The sequence below is a fragment of the Strongyloides ratti genome (genome assembly GCF_001040885.1).
Source record: "Strongyloides ratti genome assembly S_ratti_ED321, chromosome : 1".
In the NCBI taxonomy this organism is placed as follows: Eukaryota; Metazoa; Nematoda; class Chromadorea; order Rhabditida; family Strongyloididae; genus Strongyloides; species Strongyloides ratti.
Genome location: NC_037307.1, coordinates 9,604,667 through 9,625,619, shown reverse-complemented (window position 1 = coordinate 9,625,619; position 20,953 = coordinate 9,604,667). Strand labels below are relative to the sequence as shown.

General features: G+C 20.9%; 4 protein-coding genes across 4 annotated transcripts; 2 read left to right on the top strand and 2 right to left on the bottom strand.

Moving 5' to 3' along the window:
- Positions 1–4,506: 4,506 nt before the first annotated feature.
- Positions 4,507–6,762, top strand: SRAE_1000298100 (Zinc finger, C2H2 domain and DNA binding HTH domain, Psq-type and Homeodomain-like-containing protein; the record flags this gene model as incomplete). Its single annotated transcript, XM_024650120.1, has 4 exons — positions 4,507–5,182; positions 5,400–5,515; positions 5,561–6,430; positions 6,538–6,762. 4 exons carry the CDS (start codon positions 4,507–4,509, stop codon positions 6,760–6,762), a joined length of 1,887 nt encoding a protein of 628 aa, XP_024503929.1.
- A 1,450-nt stretch (positions 6,763–8,212) lies between these two features.
- Positions 8,213–11,426, bottom strand: SRAE_1000298000 (FAR1 DNA binding domain-containing protein; the record flags this gene model as incomplete). The annotated part of the gene is made up of 3 exons (XM_024650119.1): positions 8,213–9,318; positions 10,550–11,023; positions 11,069–11,426. 3 exons carry the CDS (start codon positions 11,424–11,426, stop codon positions 8,213–8,215), a joined length of 1,938 nt encoding a protein of 645 aa, XP_024503928.1.
- Positions 11,427–14,419: 2,993 nt separating this feature from the next.
- SRAE_1000297900 (Hypothetical protein) lies at positions 14,420–17,485 on the bottom strand (the record flags this gene model as incomplete). Its single annotated transcript, XM_024650117.1, has 7 exons — positions 14,420–15,227; positions 15,497–15,762; positions 15,941–16,045; positions 16,326–16,572; positions 16,843–16,950; positions 17,012–17,233; positions 17,289–17,485. The coding sequence occupies 7 exons, from the start codon at positions 17,483–17,485 to the stop codon at positions 14,420–14,422; spliced, it is 1,953 nt and encodes a 650-aa protein (XP_024503927.1).
- Positions 17,486–19,453: 1,968 nt separating this feature from the next.
- Positions 19,454–20,816, top strand: SRAE_1000297800 (Hypothetical protein; the record flags this gene model as incomplete). The annotated part of the gene is made up of 2 exons (XM_024650116.1): positions 19,454–20,077; positions 20,118–20,816. 2 exons carry the CDS (start codon positions 19,454–19,456, stop codon positions 20,814–20,816), a joined length of 1,323 nt encoding a protein of 440 aa, XP_024503926.1.
- Positions 20,817–20,953: the final 137 nt, after the last annotated feature.

Genomic DNA, 20,953 nt, shown 5'->3' with positions numbered 1-20,953 from the left:
GTATTACATATTCTAGCAGCTCATCATATCCTTTAGAAGCCCTGTAGTAATCTTAACTGTATATATGGTGGTTGACACTACCAGACACTAGATGCCTTAGGATAAGGATATTATATATATGTCTAGTAGTACAATCAACAATACATTTAGGATTACTAATCATTGTTATCTTCAATCTATCCAAATTTGTTGAATATATCATAGATATATAATATGAACATTCTATATATGAGATATAAATAATTTGTAAAGATAAATGAAAGTAGATTGTTAAAATATTTATGTTTATTTTAAAAATACAAACTTTCAAATAATTTTAAGGATGTTAAGTTTTTTTTTTTTTAAGTTAAAAAGAAAAAAGGTAATGTTAAAATATTTATTTCAATATCATCTACCATAATTAGAATTATACAGTATCTTTTCTAATTAACAATTAAAATCTGTCTCTCAACCCTCTTTCAATATACTTCTTCTTCATTCTTTTTTTTTTTTTGACATACAAACTGTTCTCTTATCTTTGTTATTATTATTAGCATCTTTTCTTTTTTCTTTCATCAACCTTAATACAAAATGTTATAACATTTCACTATAATCAAAATTAAATTATATATAATATGTATATATATTTATTAGAAATTAAATATATAACATTTTTGTTACAAGTAAACAATCAGGCTAAATTTGAATCAAATTTCAATTAATGGTATAATAAAACATTTTGTTATCAAATTTTAATTCCTTTTTTTTTTCTCCACACTTTAAAAAATATTTATTAAAAAATAAATTTACATTTAAATTTATTTTTTGTATGTATTGTAAAATTTTTGATCAAAAGATAATTTTACTGTTCAAGAATGAATACATATTAAGTGAAAAAAAATGATTTAAAAGTTTTTTTTTTGATTTCCATAAAATGTAGTAAAGTTTTTTACTTGTGATACTTCGTTCACCCGGCACTATTAATACATTAATTGTTATTGATATTTTAGTAATGCTTTTAATATAATAAATAAATATATGCATATTTTAAGCTTATTCTTAATATAATTGTTATAATAATTGAAAAAAATAAAATAAAATAATGAAACTTTAATATTTCCTTTTTTTTACTTTTATATACCTTTATATGTATTGGTTGGTATAAAATATAAGCATACAGCACATGTTTTAACATATTATATACAAGTTATTCATAACAAATTTGGAATAAAAGAAATTTATTACATTATTATAGTTTAACTTAAAATATAAATAAAAGAACTTTATTTAATAAATAAAAAAAAAGCATATTTTTTTTTATTCATTTATATATTAGTTTATAAGGTAAGGGTGAAAATATATAACTTTAGTGGACATTATATCATTAATATATTTTAATAGACATTCACATTATGATACGGTCTAATTGATTAATCTTTTTATGCTTATCATCAAAAGAGTAGTTTAGTTTTTTTTTTAAATAGAAAAATTTTTTGTAATTGTTAGTTGAGTCAGATAAAAAGACTTGGTATTATTAGTTTATACGTATTTTTATGAAGAGATTGTAAGTTTAAAAGAAGATTATGTTTAATGAACTGAAAAAAAGTTTTATTAATATGGTCAGTTCTTGAAATATATCTCTTTTTTTTTCATTGTATCCATTTATTTTTATTTTTTTTTTTACAACTATCATGAATTTTCTTTTGATATAAAGAATAATTATTTATTGTAATGATAATGATAATTATAAATATTTGTTATTATATTATTAAATGTTATTTTATATTTATTCTTTCATTTTTCAATTATGATTAAACATCACCTTTTCTCATTAACTTTTACAATATAATATATCTATTTTTTTCTTCCATTAATATATTCGTTAAAAAGACCACCGGTCAGATAGAGTTAAAATCAACAAACTTGTCTATATTTTTTTTTTATTCTATAAAAATTTATTTAATCATTACAAGTCATACACTTTTTGCCTATTGACACTTCCGTAGAATTTTTATATAAGACCTGTTAAAGATTGTGTCCAATATCTTGTAAGTGTAATTCTTAGCGCAATTCATTAACTTTACTTTATAAATATGAATAATAAGTTGAAAAGAGTTAAATTGACTTAAAGATATTCATTGTAAAGAGATTTCTTAGTTGTGAGGTGATGGTTTACGTAAATATTATACATCAAATGACCAATTTCTTAGACTTTTTTATATTACATTTATCTTGAAATTAAGGAACTTTATAGTCAGATGTCAAGTTTTAGACTTATCTCACAAGAACATACATACACAATCATCATTTTCTTAACTTTCTTTTTCATCGTACAATTGTAACTAGAAAAATATAAAAATAATTTTTTTTTAAGTACTCTTTTATTTTTTCATTTTTGAAATGATTTAACTCGATGATCATATAAATATAAATATTGTATTTGACAATGTTCTAATTGATGGTATATTTATATATCGTTTTATAGCTTCAAAAATAATTTTGCACGTTTTAATGCCTTATTTATTAAATGTACATTTATATAAAGGCTATTATTTTTATTAGCCTTCTAAATTTTTATGTATCTATTATTAAGATTCTCATATACTAATAAATGTATAAATCATTTTTACAATACCATTTTTATCATGTATACACACATTTTATTTTCTTCAATTTACCTACTATTTCATCATTTTTATAATAATCAACATCTTATCTTTTATTCTTTTTTTTTTCCTCATATTCTTATTATTTTATTATTAAATATATATATATATATTTTTTTTTGTAATATTAAAATATAAATTTAATTTTAAAATTTTTCATTACCCTTCAAAAAATATATATATTCTTTTTACAATATGTTTAAATATTTTAATGAAAAATAACATTTAATATCCTGCTCTTTCTATCTGATAATGGCACATAAAATACTTAAAATTATACTATTTAACTCTATTAACATACAAAAATAGTATTATTCGGAACAATATTACCTGTATCTTCAAATATAATCAAGTTTTCATTTTGTCAAAAACTGCCATTCCACATAATTAAAACTTTCCCTTAGGCATAGTTTTATTTGAAAAAAAAAAGAAAAACGTGTCTCGATTATCAAAATCACTAAACAATATCTAACACTACTTCAAAATAAAAGATTTTTGTTTCAAATTGTTTTTAATTATCCTAAACTAACCACTTCAATTGCACTTGTCTTTTTCATATATAGGTTTCTTTATCTACAAAATAAAAAGGCAAACACCATAACTAATAAGTTAATCTAATATACATATGTTGTATATGTGTATAACGAAAGTAAAAAATATTTATTTTTAGTGATGGACATTTTTGACATTACACTCAAGTAATAAACGAAAATGACTATAACAATTAACGATGACTTTTGTCAAAAAATTTACCTTATTTTACCTACAAACTTCCTTTTTTAAAAAATTTTATACACCTTTTCTGTTCTATCAACATAATATAATTCACAACCATATATTATATCTAACGAGACTTACATATATCTTCAATTATCATACATAAAACATGAAACAAACTGCGACATTTCACTTTTCACCCATCGGCAACATAAATTTATCCTTTCATCTTCCCATTAAAAGTTAATTTTCATTAACTAGCCATTGAAATTAAAAAAGCAACAATTGAAAGTTGTTATCGTGTTCTTCTTTTTTTTTTTTTTTTTTAATCAAAAACTATATCAACTATTCAACTCCTTCTTTTCTTTATCTAATAATTTTTGTTACCTAAATTATTTTTAAATTGTCTAATGGCGGATATATTTTTATGAATATTATTTATCATACTTTTATTCAAAAATTAAAAATTTTCTTCTTAATAATATAAAGATAAATCATATTTAGTATCTTTAAATTTTACTTTAAGCTAATAAAAGATACATGATTAATTTTTATTTTTTATTATATTTAAATTAAAAAGAAATTTTTACCTACATTAGAAAGATGAATTACATTTTACTATTATATTATAATTTAAAAAAAAAAAAATTTTTTTTCTAACTTTGATTTTTTTTTATTATTTAATTTATATCAACACATGTAAATATATTGAAATATCTTGATATATATTAATTATAGTGGAGGTAAAACAATAACAAGTTTACAATATTTCTATTTTAAACATCATTTAACTCTTTCTTTTGTAAATACTATTACAATATACACTCCCATAATCTTTTATTTTCATGCAGCTACTTTTTTTTTTTTAATTTCCCTTTTTGTCTAATCATTTTTCATTAAAGATTTTTATTTTAAATTATTATTATAATTTTATCCATTATATATATATTTATTTATATATATATATATATATTTTATTTGTCATAGGTAAAATAACATCATTTAAAATTAATTAACATTTTATATAACTATAGAGTATCTTGTCAAAAATTATTATTAGTAGTATTAATTATCTAAAAGCTATCAATGTCATTTTTTTACCTCATAAATAGTAACAATAATATATTACTATTATAAATTACTAATGGAGACAACTGATAAAAATTTTTCTAAAAATTTAATATCAATTGAAAATTCTTCTTCTGATACTGAACCAGTCGATGAATGGAATTGTTTAAATATTAATGATATTTCTATAATAAACCAAGATAATAATAATATTGAGAAGTTTGATGATACTGTACAACCAATAACAACATTATCATCAAAAGAACCCTCATCAAATATTATTACAGTATCAGGAAGTAATGAACCAGAAAGGAGAAAGAAAAAACCATACAAAGAGTTGACATTAGAAGAAAAAGTTCAATTAATAAGATTGGCAGAAGAGAATAGCGGATTGTCGCAGGCAAGTATTGCTGAAAAATATACTATAGCAAAATCTAATGTTTGTCGTATATTACAACGTAAACATGAGTATATTCGGGCATATGAATCTGCAGGTTTTGCTGGATCAAGAAAAAGAAAACTTCGTGGTGATAATACAGAAAATTTATCAATTAATTCATCCAAAGGAAAAACATCATTTTGTAATAATATTAATAGTGATAATGAAACATCACTTATACAAAGTAATTTATTGAAAGATTTGGCATTAAAAAATTGTCTTTTTTCAAATAACACAGGAATTTTAAAACCTATACCTATTAATCCTTTCACAAATCACTTAAAATCTTCTACAAATCAAAATATTGAATCTAGTATGTTACTATTATCTCTATCCTCTTCTCCTTAACATAACAAAAAAACTTTTTTTTTTTTGTTAATATATTTTTTTTTATAAAACAAAAAAAAAGATATATAGATAAAAAAAAGAACAAAAGATTCTAAATGATATGTAGTAAAAAAAACAAACCAAAATTTTTTTTTTAAATATATATTTTCTTAAAATTAATATAATTAATAATTTATTTTTAGATAATGAAACATTAAGAGCTCATATGTATAAACAACATCAAATAAGTAGAATGTTCATGTGTAAATGTTGTAATTGGGCATTCCCTGACAAGACATCACTTCATATGCATCAACAGGTATTAAAAATATTTTAATATAATAATAAATATTAATTTTTATAGGCTAAAGAAGAGGGAAAAAATGTTAATGTTCCTGTAATTGGTAAAGGAAATACACCATCATTATCAACAGCAGCAACATCATTACTTGGATTATCCACAAATAATGGTCAATCTCTTCAAAATACAAATCCATTTAATTCACTTAATAATTTTGCTAATCTTACAACAACTTTAAATTTACACAATACATTATCATCAGATAACAATAATGGAAATAATTTATTACCACATTTACAAATATTACAAAATAATGAATTTATAAATAAATTTAAAGATGGATTATTATTAAATAATATGTTACCACATATAGGTATACAAAATTGGTTTGCAGCTGCTATGTCTGCAGCAGCAACAACAAATCAATCCTCTAACCAAAATAATTTTAATATTTTAACTCAAGATGGTATATTAAATCAACCATTAGATTTAGAAAAAGCATTACAAGGATTGGAGGAATGTAGTAATAATAGTATTAGAAAAGATAATCATAAAATTGATGATAACAATTTACATAAAAATGATAATAATGATGTTGATTTACATCTTCATCATCATAGTGCTTCCTCCTCCTCAGCTAAATCATCACCTAGTCCAATTTCTATTGAAGCTGGTGGTACAGGAAGTTACTATAAACATGATGATCATAGAACATCTAATGATACTCCTTTAAATATAACAGCTGATAATTCTGATCATGTAAGACAAAATGTTCATAGTGGTGTATCACCATCTGAAACTAATAGTAGTATTTCACCATCAACTGATAATGGATCAAATAACAATTGTTATGATTGTTCATTATATAAAAGTAAACTTGCCGTTGCAGAAAATCGTTGCAGATATTTAGAAGAAAGTATGAATACCTTACAAGTATGTTTATTATAAAAATTATTTTCTTCTAAAAAATATATTTTAAAATTAATAAATATTGTTAATAATTTTTAAAAAATTTTAACATTAATTATATCTTTTTTTAGAATGAATCTTTACGTTACAATACAAGAGCATCAATAACAGAATCGACTTGTCGTCAACTTGAAATTGATTCTCGAGTAATTCGTGAGCAAAATGAAATACTTCGTCAAAAACTTGCTGAATGTCAGGATAAAATTCTTTCGTTTATGCAAACAACAGATTTTCAAAATCCAGTTTCAATAACCAATCTTCTTAATGAGGTTATCAAAGCTACAATCATTCAATAGGTGAAATGAAATAGATAAACAATATCTTCTTATCTTTTATTATTTTCTTTTATTTATAATATATTTATACTTCATTACTCTTTGTATATACTAATTATATGCATACATTTACTACTATACTATATACATCTCTTTTATATCTTATTTTATTAATTATTTTAATTCAATTTCTACATTATATATAAATATATTTATTATACTGTAGGTCTTAAGATTCTTCTTCTCCTTCTAAACATTATTTTTTTTTTTAAAAAAAAAACTTATTTAAAAACAATTTCTTAGTACATTATAAAGTAAACAATTTAATATCTTTACATTGTACTTTACTTAATTAAGTTCTCCCAAACTACAGTATAATATATTTTTAATGATAGAAGATGTATATGTGTACATTTTTTTCCTTTTTTAAATTAAGTGCTTTCAATAAAAAAAAAGAAGAAAGTTAAAGCTTTTTTCTTTTTTTTTTTACTAAACTCTTCCTATTGATTTTTAATGTTTTGTTTATTATTAACTATAACATTACATCATATTTATATGCACATAAATATTTTTTTTTTTCTAAACACTTATTATTACTATTATTATATTATTAAATTAAATTTCTTATCAAATGGACAAGAAATAATTTAAGAAAATTAACAAAAACCAAATTTATTTACAAGGTATTTTTAATAATTTATATGAAATAATTTTTACCCAAGTATCAAGATTTAATTTTTGATACTACAATATTGAAGTACTTTAAAAGTACCTTATCAAAAAAAAAGTTATAAAACTTTTTTAAAGTAAAAAAGTTATATATTTTTTGTAGTCATATTATAGTTTAAAAGTAATATTGAAATATTAAATATGTTTACTTTTTTTTTGATTAGAAAATTTATATATTTATATCATACATATGCATTTTTATATTTTCAATAAATATTATCATTTATTATTCCTTTTATTTACTTTAATTATATTTATATTGTTAATTACTTATTTTAATTTTTTCTTATATATTAATTTAAATCATATTCTTTTTTTTTTCATTTATTAAATGTACTTTTTTTTATTAAAAATATTTTATTTTCTTTTTCTAACCTTCCGGTGAAAAGAACGTTGAATAAAAAATTTTATTCTATTTTTTTTTTGAAAAATAAAATATTTATAAACAATGTAATATATTAAGAAATTTTTTTTTTATTTAAACAAAAATAATTTTATAAAAACATTGATAACAAAAGAAAAGTTTTAACAAATGGCATATTTATTTAAAGATTAAAACTTTTTTTTTTTCTAGAAGAAATATATAAATAATAAAAACTAATGAATTATATTATATACATTGAGATACATTTTTTTTGTAAGGCTATCTATAAATAAATAATAATAAATTAATGGAAGTAATTTTAAAAAAAGTATCATAAATTTCATTTTGAATTGTTTATTATTATTATTATTATTATTATTAAATATTATTATCAGATGATTGTTTAATTGAATTTTCTATTAAACGTTTCATAGGTAACATCTCACCAGTTGAGTCATTCCAAATCCTAAGAAGTGCTGTTAATTGAGTAATTTTACTTCCTAATGATTCTTTGGAACTACTTGTTAATGCATCATTAATTGATAAAAGAATATTTTTAATAATATTATGATCGTTTACATCTTTTTTTGCTGGTGGTTGACCTGGTGTTGGAATACTTAGTAATCCATCTTCTTTAATGGCTTCTAAAGATTTTGGTGTTGAATCACCTGTTGTATTTTGAGGTATAACAATATTATTAGAAATTGGTTGCTGAGAATGTAACATATTTTGTTGATTTGGAATAGATGGTGCCATGGAATGAGGTGGTCCAGGAAGGAATGAAGGCATTTGTGAGTAAAGTGGAGCATTTTCCTTATCTAATTTTGATAAATTAGCCATTTGAAGTTGATTTCTTTGTTGATTAAAAAGATTAATCAATACATTATTCATCATCATTTGTTGTTGGTGTTGATGTTGTTGTTGAAATGGATTTCCATAAAACATTTGAGCAGCTGCTGCTGCTGCTGCAGTAGAGTTTTGTTGATTTTGACCATTAACTAAATTAAACATTGCAAGATTTTGAAGAGTATTTTGAAAATCACCACTAAAATTATTTCTATTTCCTAAACCACCATTAAGAATCTGAGTAGGATTTGGTATTGGGACAAATGGATTTGAAATAATTCCTTCTTTTGTATTATTTTGATTACCATTAATCATACCTTTCCACAAGTTAGATGTAGGTGTTGATGTATTACTATTACAATTTGAAGTATTTATTTGTGGTGTAGGTGATAAAGATTCTTTTTTAATTATTGATGTAGATCTTCTTTTTCTATTTTTATTAGTTGATAATGAATCCCCTGTTGATCGTCTACCCTTAATACTAACTTTACTATAATTTTCCTGATTAACTGGATGTCCATTATGTTTATCATTAAGAGATGTTATTCTTAAAGCATGATCATTATAACTAAAGTTTAATCTTAACATTGCTTTACAACCACATGGAAGATATGACTGATTTGGTCTTTTACCGACTCCTATAAATAAAGAGATGAAATAGAATATTATGGAATAATTAATGTAACTATTTAAAAATGAAGACAGATGTATGATTTATATCATATCCTTACATATTAACTAATACCTCCCTTTTTTTTTCTTTCGACAACTTCACGCAACAAGTCAAATTTTAACTACTCTCTATATAATATACTGACAACTTCTACAAAATGACATATGCCTAATATATATGCAGTAGAAATGTTCAGGTCTTCTTGAAATAAAAGACAGCTGTCTTTAAAATAGCTAAATAATTCTTAATATTATACATTAAATGAATCTATATATAGTTTAAGCTTAAAAATTAATATTAAAATAAAAAAAAATTTTATAAATAATCACCATATATACTCTCAATAAAATAATAATAAATCCAATCATTAATTATTATTTAATAATTACAGATTACATTTTTTTAAATAAAATTGCAAAAATTTTGTGACAGGTGGAAAATATTTAATTGGAAACTAATCAATTTACTTTACCTAAATATATTTATTAGCTGGCTCCAAATAAAAAGAATATGTTATATCATTTTAACTATAATTATTTTTTTGTCTTTTTAAAAAAAAAATTATATATTAATGATTTGCGGTAGAAATGTTTATAACTTTAATAAAAAAAAATACATAAATCAAAAAAAGTTATTGGAAGTGGAAAAAAATTATTTATTACTTGAAAATAAATGTGAGAAACTTTTTTTATATTTTATACTATAAAGACGTTATAATAAGATACCTTATATTATAATGATATAAACTTCATTAAACATCTAATTATGTCACCCTTAAATATGAGAAATCAAAAGAAACCCTAGGAATGTCATTAAAGATAGTTGACAAAAAACATTAACCGCAAGAAAGTTTTAACTACCAACACATGGTATACATATTTAATATTTAAATCTTTTTTCTTTTTTTAATCTATTGAAGGTTAAGAAAAACTAATGAGATAGAAAAAATAATTAAGGGTAATTTTTATATCTAAAAAAAGGAAATATAATCTTTAAAAAAATGTCATTTTTTTTTTAATCTCAAATATCTTTTTTCTTAATAAATCTTTTTATAAATATATACATAATACTTTTTTTAATATATACATTTCCTTAAAATATGGTGCCAGATGTCTTGGTACTTTAAAGATACCTAATTACAGTTAAATATAGTTTTTAAAAAAATTTTTAGGGATATTTGTTTAAAAAAAACATACCTCTCATTCGTGGTTTTCCATAATGAGCACAATGAAAGACAATATATCTATATTGAAATGTTTCATTTTTACTTCCATCTGATTGTCTTAATGTTTCACTGGAAGCAACTCTAAATGGATGGAAATTAGTATTTTTCCAGTTTTCAAAAACACTTTCAAAATCAGAATATGATGCAAATTTTGCCCCATGAACAATAACACCAGTAGGAGCATCAGATATTGGTGGTAATAAAGATTCATGAAATTCTTCTTTTGGTAAAGGTGATGCAGAGTATGCTGACTCATTATCATTATCAGAGTGATTTTTCATTACCGGTGAAAGAGAATTTGATTTTGAGGACTCATCAATTGTTGTACATGATACATGAGATCCAGTTTCAGAATGAGCATCATCTATATGATCATGTTTTTTACCATTTACACTACTTTCATTCTCATTATTTTCTTCTTTTACTGTATCTTCAATTTCTTTTTCTTTATACAAGTTTTGTTCATTAATATTGTTAATTTTTAAATTACCTTCATCAACAATATTTTGATTAAATATATTACTTCTGAAAACCATTTCATTACCATTTTGATTGGTAGATAAATCAGTCAAAGGATACCCCTGAATTGTACTACCTGGTATAATAGCCTGAGGTCTAAAAATATGATTTTCAATTTTATTAATATCTGTTGAAACATGTCCACCATTATCAATAGGTGACATGGAATTTTCTGTATCTGAATTATGTGTACCATTATTACTGGAACTAGAAGTACAAGGACTATTTTGACTATTTTCCATTGCTTTTCTAACCATATCTATAAATTCAGGATACTTTTCACAAGATCCTGGATACATTTGATTGAACATATTATAATGTGAACTCATTGTTTTTTTATCAAATATTATTTCAAAAACTAATAATATAAAATCCAATTATTTATTAAATTTTGCAATTTTAATACCAAGAATAATTAACTATAGAAAAGTAGAAAATAATAAAATATTATTTAAAAAACCTAAAAAACAAAAGTTCCAGATGTTAGTTAAATTTTAAAGTATAATATATCAATTTATTTTAAATAAAAAAAGAAATACATAAAAAGTTGTGATTTATTAAAGAAAAAGTTATTCCTCATTAAATTAATTTTTCTTTTCAAAGTAATTAAAAAAAAAGATTTTCATTTAAAGTATAAAATAATATATCAAATAACTTAACTTCTAATAATTTAAAATAAAATGTCCTTTCAATTTAATTAACGTTCTAAAATTATACTTAATATTATTTTTTTTTTTTTAAAAACTGTCAGTAAATAATTAATTTTAATAAATAATCAAATTAATAATTTTGTATAAAAACTTAGAAAAAAAAAATATTTCTTAACATTATAAGTATATAATAACATTTCTAAGTTTAAAGATAGAATAAATTGTGAAGTGTCTCAGTAGCGGAGATATTTAAAAAATAATGAATATACATAATATATATATATAGATGATGATGACATAACTATTAGAAATCTAATATATATAATAGAGAAGAGAACAAAAATTATTAATACTAACTCCACCTACTTGAAACCAGAAGTTGTGTGATATGGATAACTGTAAGCTGTTGATGATATATAATATGAATAAGATATAATATAAATATAAGGATAATAAAATCAAATATTTTATAATAACAATAAGTAGTATTATATATAATTAATTGAATATATCTAACATTATTTTTAAATTAAAAAAAAAGAATTCATATATGATAATAATAGATATAGAAAGTATTATTAAATAACAAAAAAACAAAGTATTTTTTTTTAATAAAATAATTAATATTTTAAAATTAATTATTCTTTTAAGATACTTTAACTTTAAGGATAAAAAAAAAATTTTAGAGGAAGGTAATTGAAATGACAAAGATGACAATTTAATGCTTACAACATATTTTGATGATGCACATGGACTAAAAAACTATAATAAGATGTACATTTTATAACCACCTATCTTACGTAACAAGTAGGAGAGTTTTGTAGATAGATCTAAATACTACTACTCAAAGTTTTATGGATCATTGAAATGAAGAGGGGGGGGAGAAGGAATGCATATGTATGTAAATGGTTAAAGCATTTGGACCAACAGAAAAATGACAAGATTTAATGAAGAAGATGCGCGGGATCTAAAACCCGACGGGGGTCTTTATTTGCATAATAAATGACTACTAAAAAAGATTTAAGGATAGTATGTTTCTTAATTAGGAAGATAAATTTGATGGCAGTAATACTGTCATGTAATATAATAATAATTTTTTTACTTATATATCTTCAAATAATACCCTATAATTTGATAGTCAAATTTCATTAGCATAATAAATTATATGTATCAAATCAAAAAATTACTATATATTAAAATGTAGTTCAAAAAAAAAAAGATTCAATGACAATTATTATCTTTTTACTAGTACAAAAAAGTTTTTTTTTTTTTTTTTTTTTTTGACAATATTAAAACAATATGGACTGATAGTTGAAGCGTCAACTTATAAAGATATAAAATATTAATTTTAAATTATAAAAAAATTTTGATAAGATATTTTTTTAATATTATTATTATAAAATTAAAAAGTAGATAATTTAAATTTCTCACACTGTAAAATACATTTAAAAGAGTTACATATTAATTTTTAACATCATACACTAAAATAACTTTTTTCCAACGTTAACAATTTAAATGAGGTACAGAAAAAAAAAGGTGTGTTGATAAAAGGTAAAAATAAAAAATTCTTTTAATAAGGTACAAATGTACTATTAAATAATAATATAGTAACAAAGTTTAAATTAAAGTATGATGAGAAAAATATATTTAATTAGAATATAAATGTTTTCTTTTTAAATAAATTATTTTTTAATATATATAATATATTAAACAAAAAAAAAGTCAATCTATTTACGTGTCCTGATTACGTATTCATTATTGATACATAACGTAACAATCTGGTGAAGTTTTATATAGTAAAAGTTACCTAATATCTATTTTCACCATATTCAAGCATACTATTTCTCTGTTAGCTAATAAAACAAAAAGATTAAAATGCCGTTGATGAAGAGGATAAGTAATAAGAGGTTCTGTCCACTTGTTAATTTAAAAAGACAATTACTCAAGAATTTTGGGGTGGAGATCATGTAAGGACAGATGTGATTTAAAGATATATTTTTAAAATAGCTATATTCTTAATCTTTAATAAACAATGGCATTAAATCAAATTAAATTATAACAAAAATATAAAAATATTTTGAATTTTATATATATATAAATTAAATGGTAAACAATAAAATTAAGCGGTTATAGTTTTGTGGTTATATAATATATATTTTTTTTAAAATTTAATTTATATGATATTGATATCATTTTTAAAAACAAATGTCTGGACCGTTTGTTGTATTTGACACAAAAGAAACTGTCAAATGTTTAGGTATTTGGAGGGGAAAAATAAAATTTATAGGGACAGGTGATTATGTTAATTAAATAAACATAACATTCCTAAAAGTTAGATTTAGATGATGGGTAATTATAATAAATTATATAATATCATTATTCAACAAAATACTAAAGAATAAAAATGTGTTGAGGTTTGATTTATATAAGGATAATTATAATCAAATTTACAATCTAAATCAAATATATAAGTGACAATAAAACTTATTAAATACCCTAATATCAATTAAATGTCATTATATATGTATATAATATTATATCATATTTCAAAATAAAAAATTTAACTTAACTAAAATAAACAATATATTACTTTGATAACAACATTTAATAAAAAACAATATATAATTAATATATATATATATAAATATATCTAATCACAAATATAGATTATCTTACAATAATTTAACTTCTTCGCCACTTGATGGATTAACAGAAGTGAATAATTGATCATTAATTACTTTTTTATTACAATCATTCATATTTGACTGATACTGACTAAAAAGTTGATTTTTAGCTTCTTTAATTGCCGACAAATGATTATCTACTTCTATTCTAAGCATATATTCATAAGATTTTGGATAATCATCTCCCATCAACACTCCAAGAAGACCTTTTTTGTTGTCTTTGATCTTGTCACTTGAGATACTGCCTATTCTCGGTTTACCATCTTTATGATCAAAGATGAAAGATATAAATCCTTGATTATCCTCACAAAATCTTAACATCATAGAACCTCTTCCAGGATCAGTAGATCGATTTCGTAGTAAATCATATGCATGTTGCCTTGAGGTAAAAGTTATTAAACGTTGATTAAATAACCATACCATAGTTATTGGATCTTCAATAGCTGTTGATGATTGTGAATTAAATGATATTCTTCTATTTTTAGATATTTTTTTTTCAATAACTTGTGCTGATGTACATAACTTATGACCAATATCAGCAATCATTTCATATGTTCTATAAAACCAATTCCATAATGGATGTGCAAGGATTGTTGAACAATCTGTTAATGAAACTAATTGATTAGTCATAAATTCTTTTTTGTCAACAGAAACAGAATCTGATACAAAATCTGTTAATAATATTCTTCTTATACTTTCTATATTGAAATTATTTATATCTATATTGCTTGGAAAATTTTTTGTGTATAGTTCTTGTAATTTAACGAGCATTTCTTCTTTTGATATATTAATAAATCTACAATTAAAAAGTCATTAAATTTATATTTGTATACATATTTATCTTTTATATAAAAAGATTGTTTTATAGTTTCTTTTCTAATATTAAAATAATTTATCATTAATAATATAAGGGATATTATTTCTTAAAATAAATATTTCTTTGTCATATTATATATATATATATGTATATATATATATGAAAATATAAAAGATTAAAAATTAATTAACCCCTCAAAAATGTTTATTGATAAGATGATAGCATATTTGGTAAATATAATAAAATACCTTGGTAAAAATAGCATACATTGTATATGCAAAAGTTCATGCTTATCCAATTCTCTAGCATTATTAACTTGAGCTTTCATAAAATTTTGTAAAGCAATTTTAAGAACACCATATTTAATATATGGTGGATCAATATCTTCTTTTTCTGTTAATCTACTTGTTGTACAACTTTCTGGACTTCCTAATCTACTCCAAAAAATTGAATTAAGAAGTGCTTCAGTTTGATCATTGGTGATAGCAATCAAAAAATTTTTTGTATAAACTTTCTGCAAAAAAAAATTATGATAAGAGAAAGAACAATATGATATGTTTAAAGTATTATCATAAATATATACATATTTGTATATATAGTTATTATTTATAGATATATATTATTTGTATAGTTGTTAAAATGAAAAAGAAAATTGTATGCGTAATCAAGTGTTATCTTTTAACATAACTTACATGTTTTATTGTGTGCCCATCAACAAAATTCATCTCAACATCTACCTCCAATACATATCGTGTTGTTAATGCTCTTCTATCAGTCATTGAAAATATCTTCATTCCCTACAATTAAAAATTTTTGTTATTTTTATAATATGTTATAGAAAAATAAAAATTTTTAGGATTGGCCAAATAATATTTATATACGATATTTTAATTATAAAAAAAAATTTTTTAGTACTTTTTCTGATTAGATTTTAACTTTTGTAAAAAAAAAAAATATTTTAAAATAGAAAATGAAACTCGTGACTTGATGATGATAATAATAAATTATAAAAAAAAAAGAATTATTCGAATATGTTGAATAATATTTGATAAAAAAAAATGCAAATATATTACTTACAATTTCTGGAAAAGTTACTGTTAAAATATCTTTATCATAAATAAAATTATTTTCTACTTCATTAGTTGTTGGAAAACCAATAGAATGCATAATTTGTTCAAAATTATTTGATTGATCTGAAGCAATTGGATTTTTCATTTCACATATTAAGACACCACCAACTTCAGAAATTTTTAATGGTGATGGTTGTGCACGGTATGTGGATGTTCCTTCTCTTAATGTTAACATTAAATGTCCAGCTGGTGATCTATAAGAAGACAATTATACATATATATATAAATATATAATATATGTTATCTCTATACTATCTAATGTATGTAATATAAATTTTGATGTTTATATATATATATATATATACATTATATTAGACAAGAGATACTAACAAAGAATACGGTAATTCATTTGTTTAATTTTATACTTAGTTAAAAGAAGATAAGACAAATTAAAATATTATAAAAAGGAAAATAAAAATAAAAGAAAAAAATAATATTTTAAAAAAATAGGAAAAAAGACTTACGCAGAATCTTCTCTTTCATCGGGTTTAAATTTACGTAATGTTAACTTTACTTTAAGATATTTTATTGTTGTAAAAGAGTTTGTATCACCTTTTATAGCACCACATATTCTAAGAAGAGTATATATTATTATGATAAGATGAAAGAATAAAGTTAGGTAAATAAGCTTACTTTACACGTAAAGTTGGATGTTGTGTTCTACATTTCTTAACAGATCTAGCTTTATGTATTAATGGAGCACAGTCAATTTCAATTTTTTTATCTCCCTCATTTATTTCTTTTGGCCATTCAGTAATAATAGATTCCTTAAATATATGATCAATTAATGAACGTTTCTCTTCCTCTCCTAATGATAAATCTTCCTCATTAATTTCACGTATTAATGGACCAAATCTTAAAAAAAAAAATTTAACAATAAAATAAAAAAATTAAAATAAATGATACTTACTTTTTTTGGACACCTCTACTATCAGTATTATAAGGTGGTATCATTAATGAAGCTCTACGTTGATCCTCTATATAAAGATTTTTTTCATCAACAATATTATTAACTTTATTTTTAAAAATAAATATATTATTTTTTTTGGCTGTACCATAAAAAATTTCATCTAATGGTTTTCGCTTCATTTCATTAATAAGTAGCATAACTTTTTTTCAAAAAATAATAGATATTTTTGTTTTATTTTTATTGATAATATTTAATAAAAATTCTATAAATATAATTTAAGAAAAGAATAAATTTAAAATATTTATGATAAGACTTTATAGGAAAATATAATAAAGTATGAAGAAATAGTGAAAGTTATGATAAAGAAGCTATTTTAATAAATAATACATGTATCCTTTTACTACACTATTCTTTGATTTATAAAGATATCATATAAAAATGACGTAGATAAAATAATAAATACATATATATATATATATTTATAAATATTTTAAACATTTCTTTGATATCAGTAATAAAATACATATCTATTAAAAAGATTGTCTTCTAAGAATGATATATTTAAATTCTGATCCAAGTTGATACAGCAACTAAAGAAATGACATACAGTCAAGACAAACAACATATAAAGAGTCTTATTCATCATGGAAGAAATAATAATTTAACCCACATGATCAAATGCTTTATCATTAAGAGTAAGCTATGTTAAGAAGTGTGGAGACTTGGCTTTTATCATCATAATATATATATATATATATATATACATGAATATGATTTGAAGGCGGCCCACAATACCTTTTATATATATAATATTAAAAATGTTCATGATATATTGTGATTACACATTTAAGATACCGCTATATGTTATGCCATATCTTTTTCTATAATTTCTATAAATATATATATATATATATACATCATAATATACCTATCTTAAAAGAACTTTAACCCATCCTCTTTTTTTTTTTTAAATTAAATATACCTTTTATTTAGTTATAAACTAAATAATTGATATCAAAAAGTAATTACCATTTTATTGTAAATAATATAGTATGATAGTTAAAAGAACTAATAAATGAACTTTTTTTATTACCATATATATATTAAATATTAATATAAATTAAGATTTTTAAAATAAATATCTTTTTTCCAAAGACATTATTATATAAAAGATATTTTATATAATTATTAATATTACTTAGGTAAACAAACTTTTCAACTAGAAATGACATTTTATGATAAAAATTTAATACCATATTTTTTTCGATTTATATAATTTTTCATGATACTTTACTTCCTTTTTTTTTAAGAAGTTTAATTACCTTTTTCTTTAAAAAAAAATGTTCATATATTATTTATAATACTTTTCTTAAAATTTTTATCATAAATTTATAATTATGATAAGTGATTAACATTTTCATTAATTAAATAAATTTTTATCAATTTTCATTATAAGTTAATAGAAAATTTTTTAATAATTTTTGCATTAATGTAATTTTAATGATAACACTGATTGCCTTTATAAATTTGTAAAATAAAATTACAAATTATATAAAAATTTAAAACTACTTTTAAAATTATGGTAAAAAAAAATGTATTGTTATTGATAAGGTAATTATTGTTAGAGTATCATTATCAATTGACTTTATGATTAAAAATATTATTTAAAAAAATTATAAATTAATGTTTATAATAGTTTTAAACATTTTTTGATGCCATTGACAAAAAAAAATAAATTTTTATGAAGAATATAGTATGTTTATAATAATTATATTTACCTTCGTCTACAAATAAAATAAAAATATTAAAAAAAAAAATTATTATCTATTTATTTACCATTACAACAAAAATGTGATTTTCTATAATAAAAAAATTGTACATAAACTAACATGCAATATTTTAATTTATCTTTAATAGATTAAATATGAATAAATATTTATTAAAAATTAATATTATCATAAAAATTTTAATATATTATTTTAAAATTTATATTATAAATAAGATATAATCTGTTATTTCTTTTCAAAATTTTTATATACTTTATAACATTTATGTATCTAATTTTTTTTTAACATAAATATATTGTATTTTTAATTTAAATAATGATCATACAAAATGATTGTAATAAAAATGTTAATATCTGTAAAAAGTTAAATAATAGTTATATGTTAGAAGGCGATAATTTTACAGAATTTACAGAAAGTATATTACAAAAATGTTCTTGCTCTTTTACTCACCATTATTCATCATCTATTGAAGGAACTTTTATATGTGAAGAAGATAAGAAAGTTAGCGATATTTTAAGTGTTGTAACAAGTGATACTGACTATAAAAAATTATCAATATTATCAACTAAATTTAATACTTTTAATTATAATGTACCTAAACGAAAAATAATTTTAACAAAAAAAGATGAAAAATTTTTAAAACAATTAAAATATTTAAAAAAAAATAGTAAATGTTCGTGTAAAGAAATTAAAAATAATTTTATTAATAATAATTCTATAAATCTTGGTTGTGTAAATGGAAAACATATTTTAGAAAATATTAAAAAAAGTATACAAATGAAAGTTAAAAAATATTTTGATAGTGATATGTTATGTCAAAAGGTATGGAAATCTCCACCAAACAAATATTATCTGGTAAAAAATTTAGATAATTATCATGATAATTCAAATACCACAAATAGTTTTTTAAAAAATACATCATATAAAATGATTCCAGAACATTACCCAGAATGTTCTTTTTCTTATATTAAACATTTTTTAATTTCTACTTCTAAAAATGATGTATGTTTGAAAATTTAATTAATAGATATAAAATTTATAGGTAATTGCTGGAAGTTATGTTTTAATGAATTCTAATCCTAAGTATACGATAATATATTCACATACAGAAGATACTAATTTATATCATCATACAAATATTTTTCCACATATTCAAAATGTAGCAGAATTTTTAAATGTAAATTTTGTTACTTATGATTATAGTGGTTATGGCATGACTTCTGGTACACCATCTATTGAGAATTTACAAAATAATTTAAAAACAATAATAAATTATGTAAATACTCAACTTGGAATAGAAAAAGATAAAATAATTTTATGGGGTTCATCATTAGGTGGAACTTTGTCAGCTAATATAACAGTTAGTGAAACAGATATTAGTGGTTTAATTTTATTTGAAACACCAAATACAATGTTAGAACATCTTTGTTATAAAGATAAATTTTACAATAATCAAAAATATAAAAAGTATTCTAAATATAAGAAAGACTTTAATACTTGTGAAGCTGTATCAAAAATAAATGTTCCTATTTTAATTGTAAGAAATCAACTTGCCACAAATGTTTCGTATTCAACATCCTTTGAAATTTATAAAGCTGCAGCAAATGTTTCTTTTTGTCATACTGTGTTTAGTAAAAAAAATACAAATTTCCTTCATAACAGTGAAGCATTATTAAGAGTCAAAGGATTCTTAGAATACGATATTAATTTAAAAAATATAAGCAACACATTAAATCAATAATAATAATAAAAAATAACAAAATTGTACTAACAAAACAATAAATATATGTACTTTTTATTTTATTATATATAAATAATCTGATAGTATATATTATGAAATTGAAAATAAAATATACTAAAAATAGAATTATACAATTA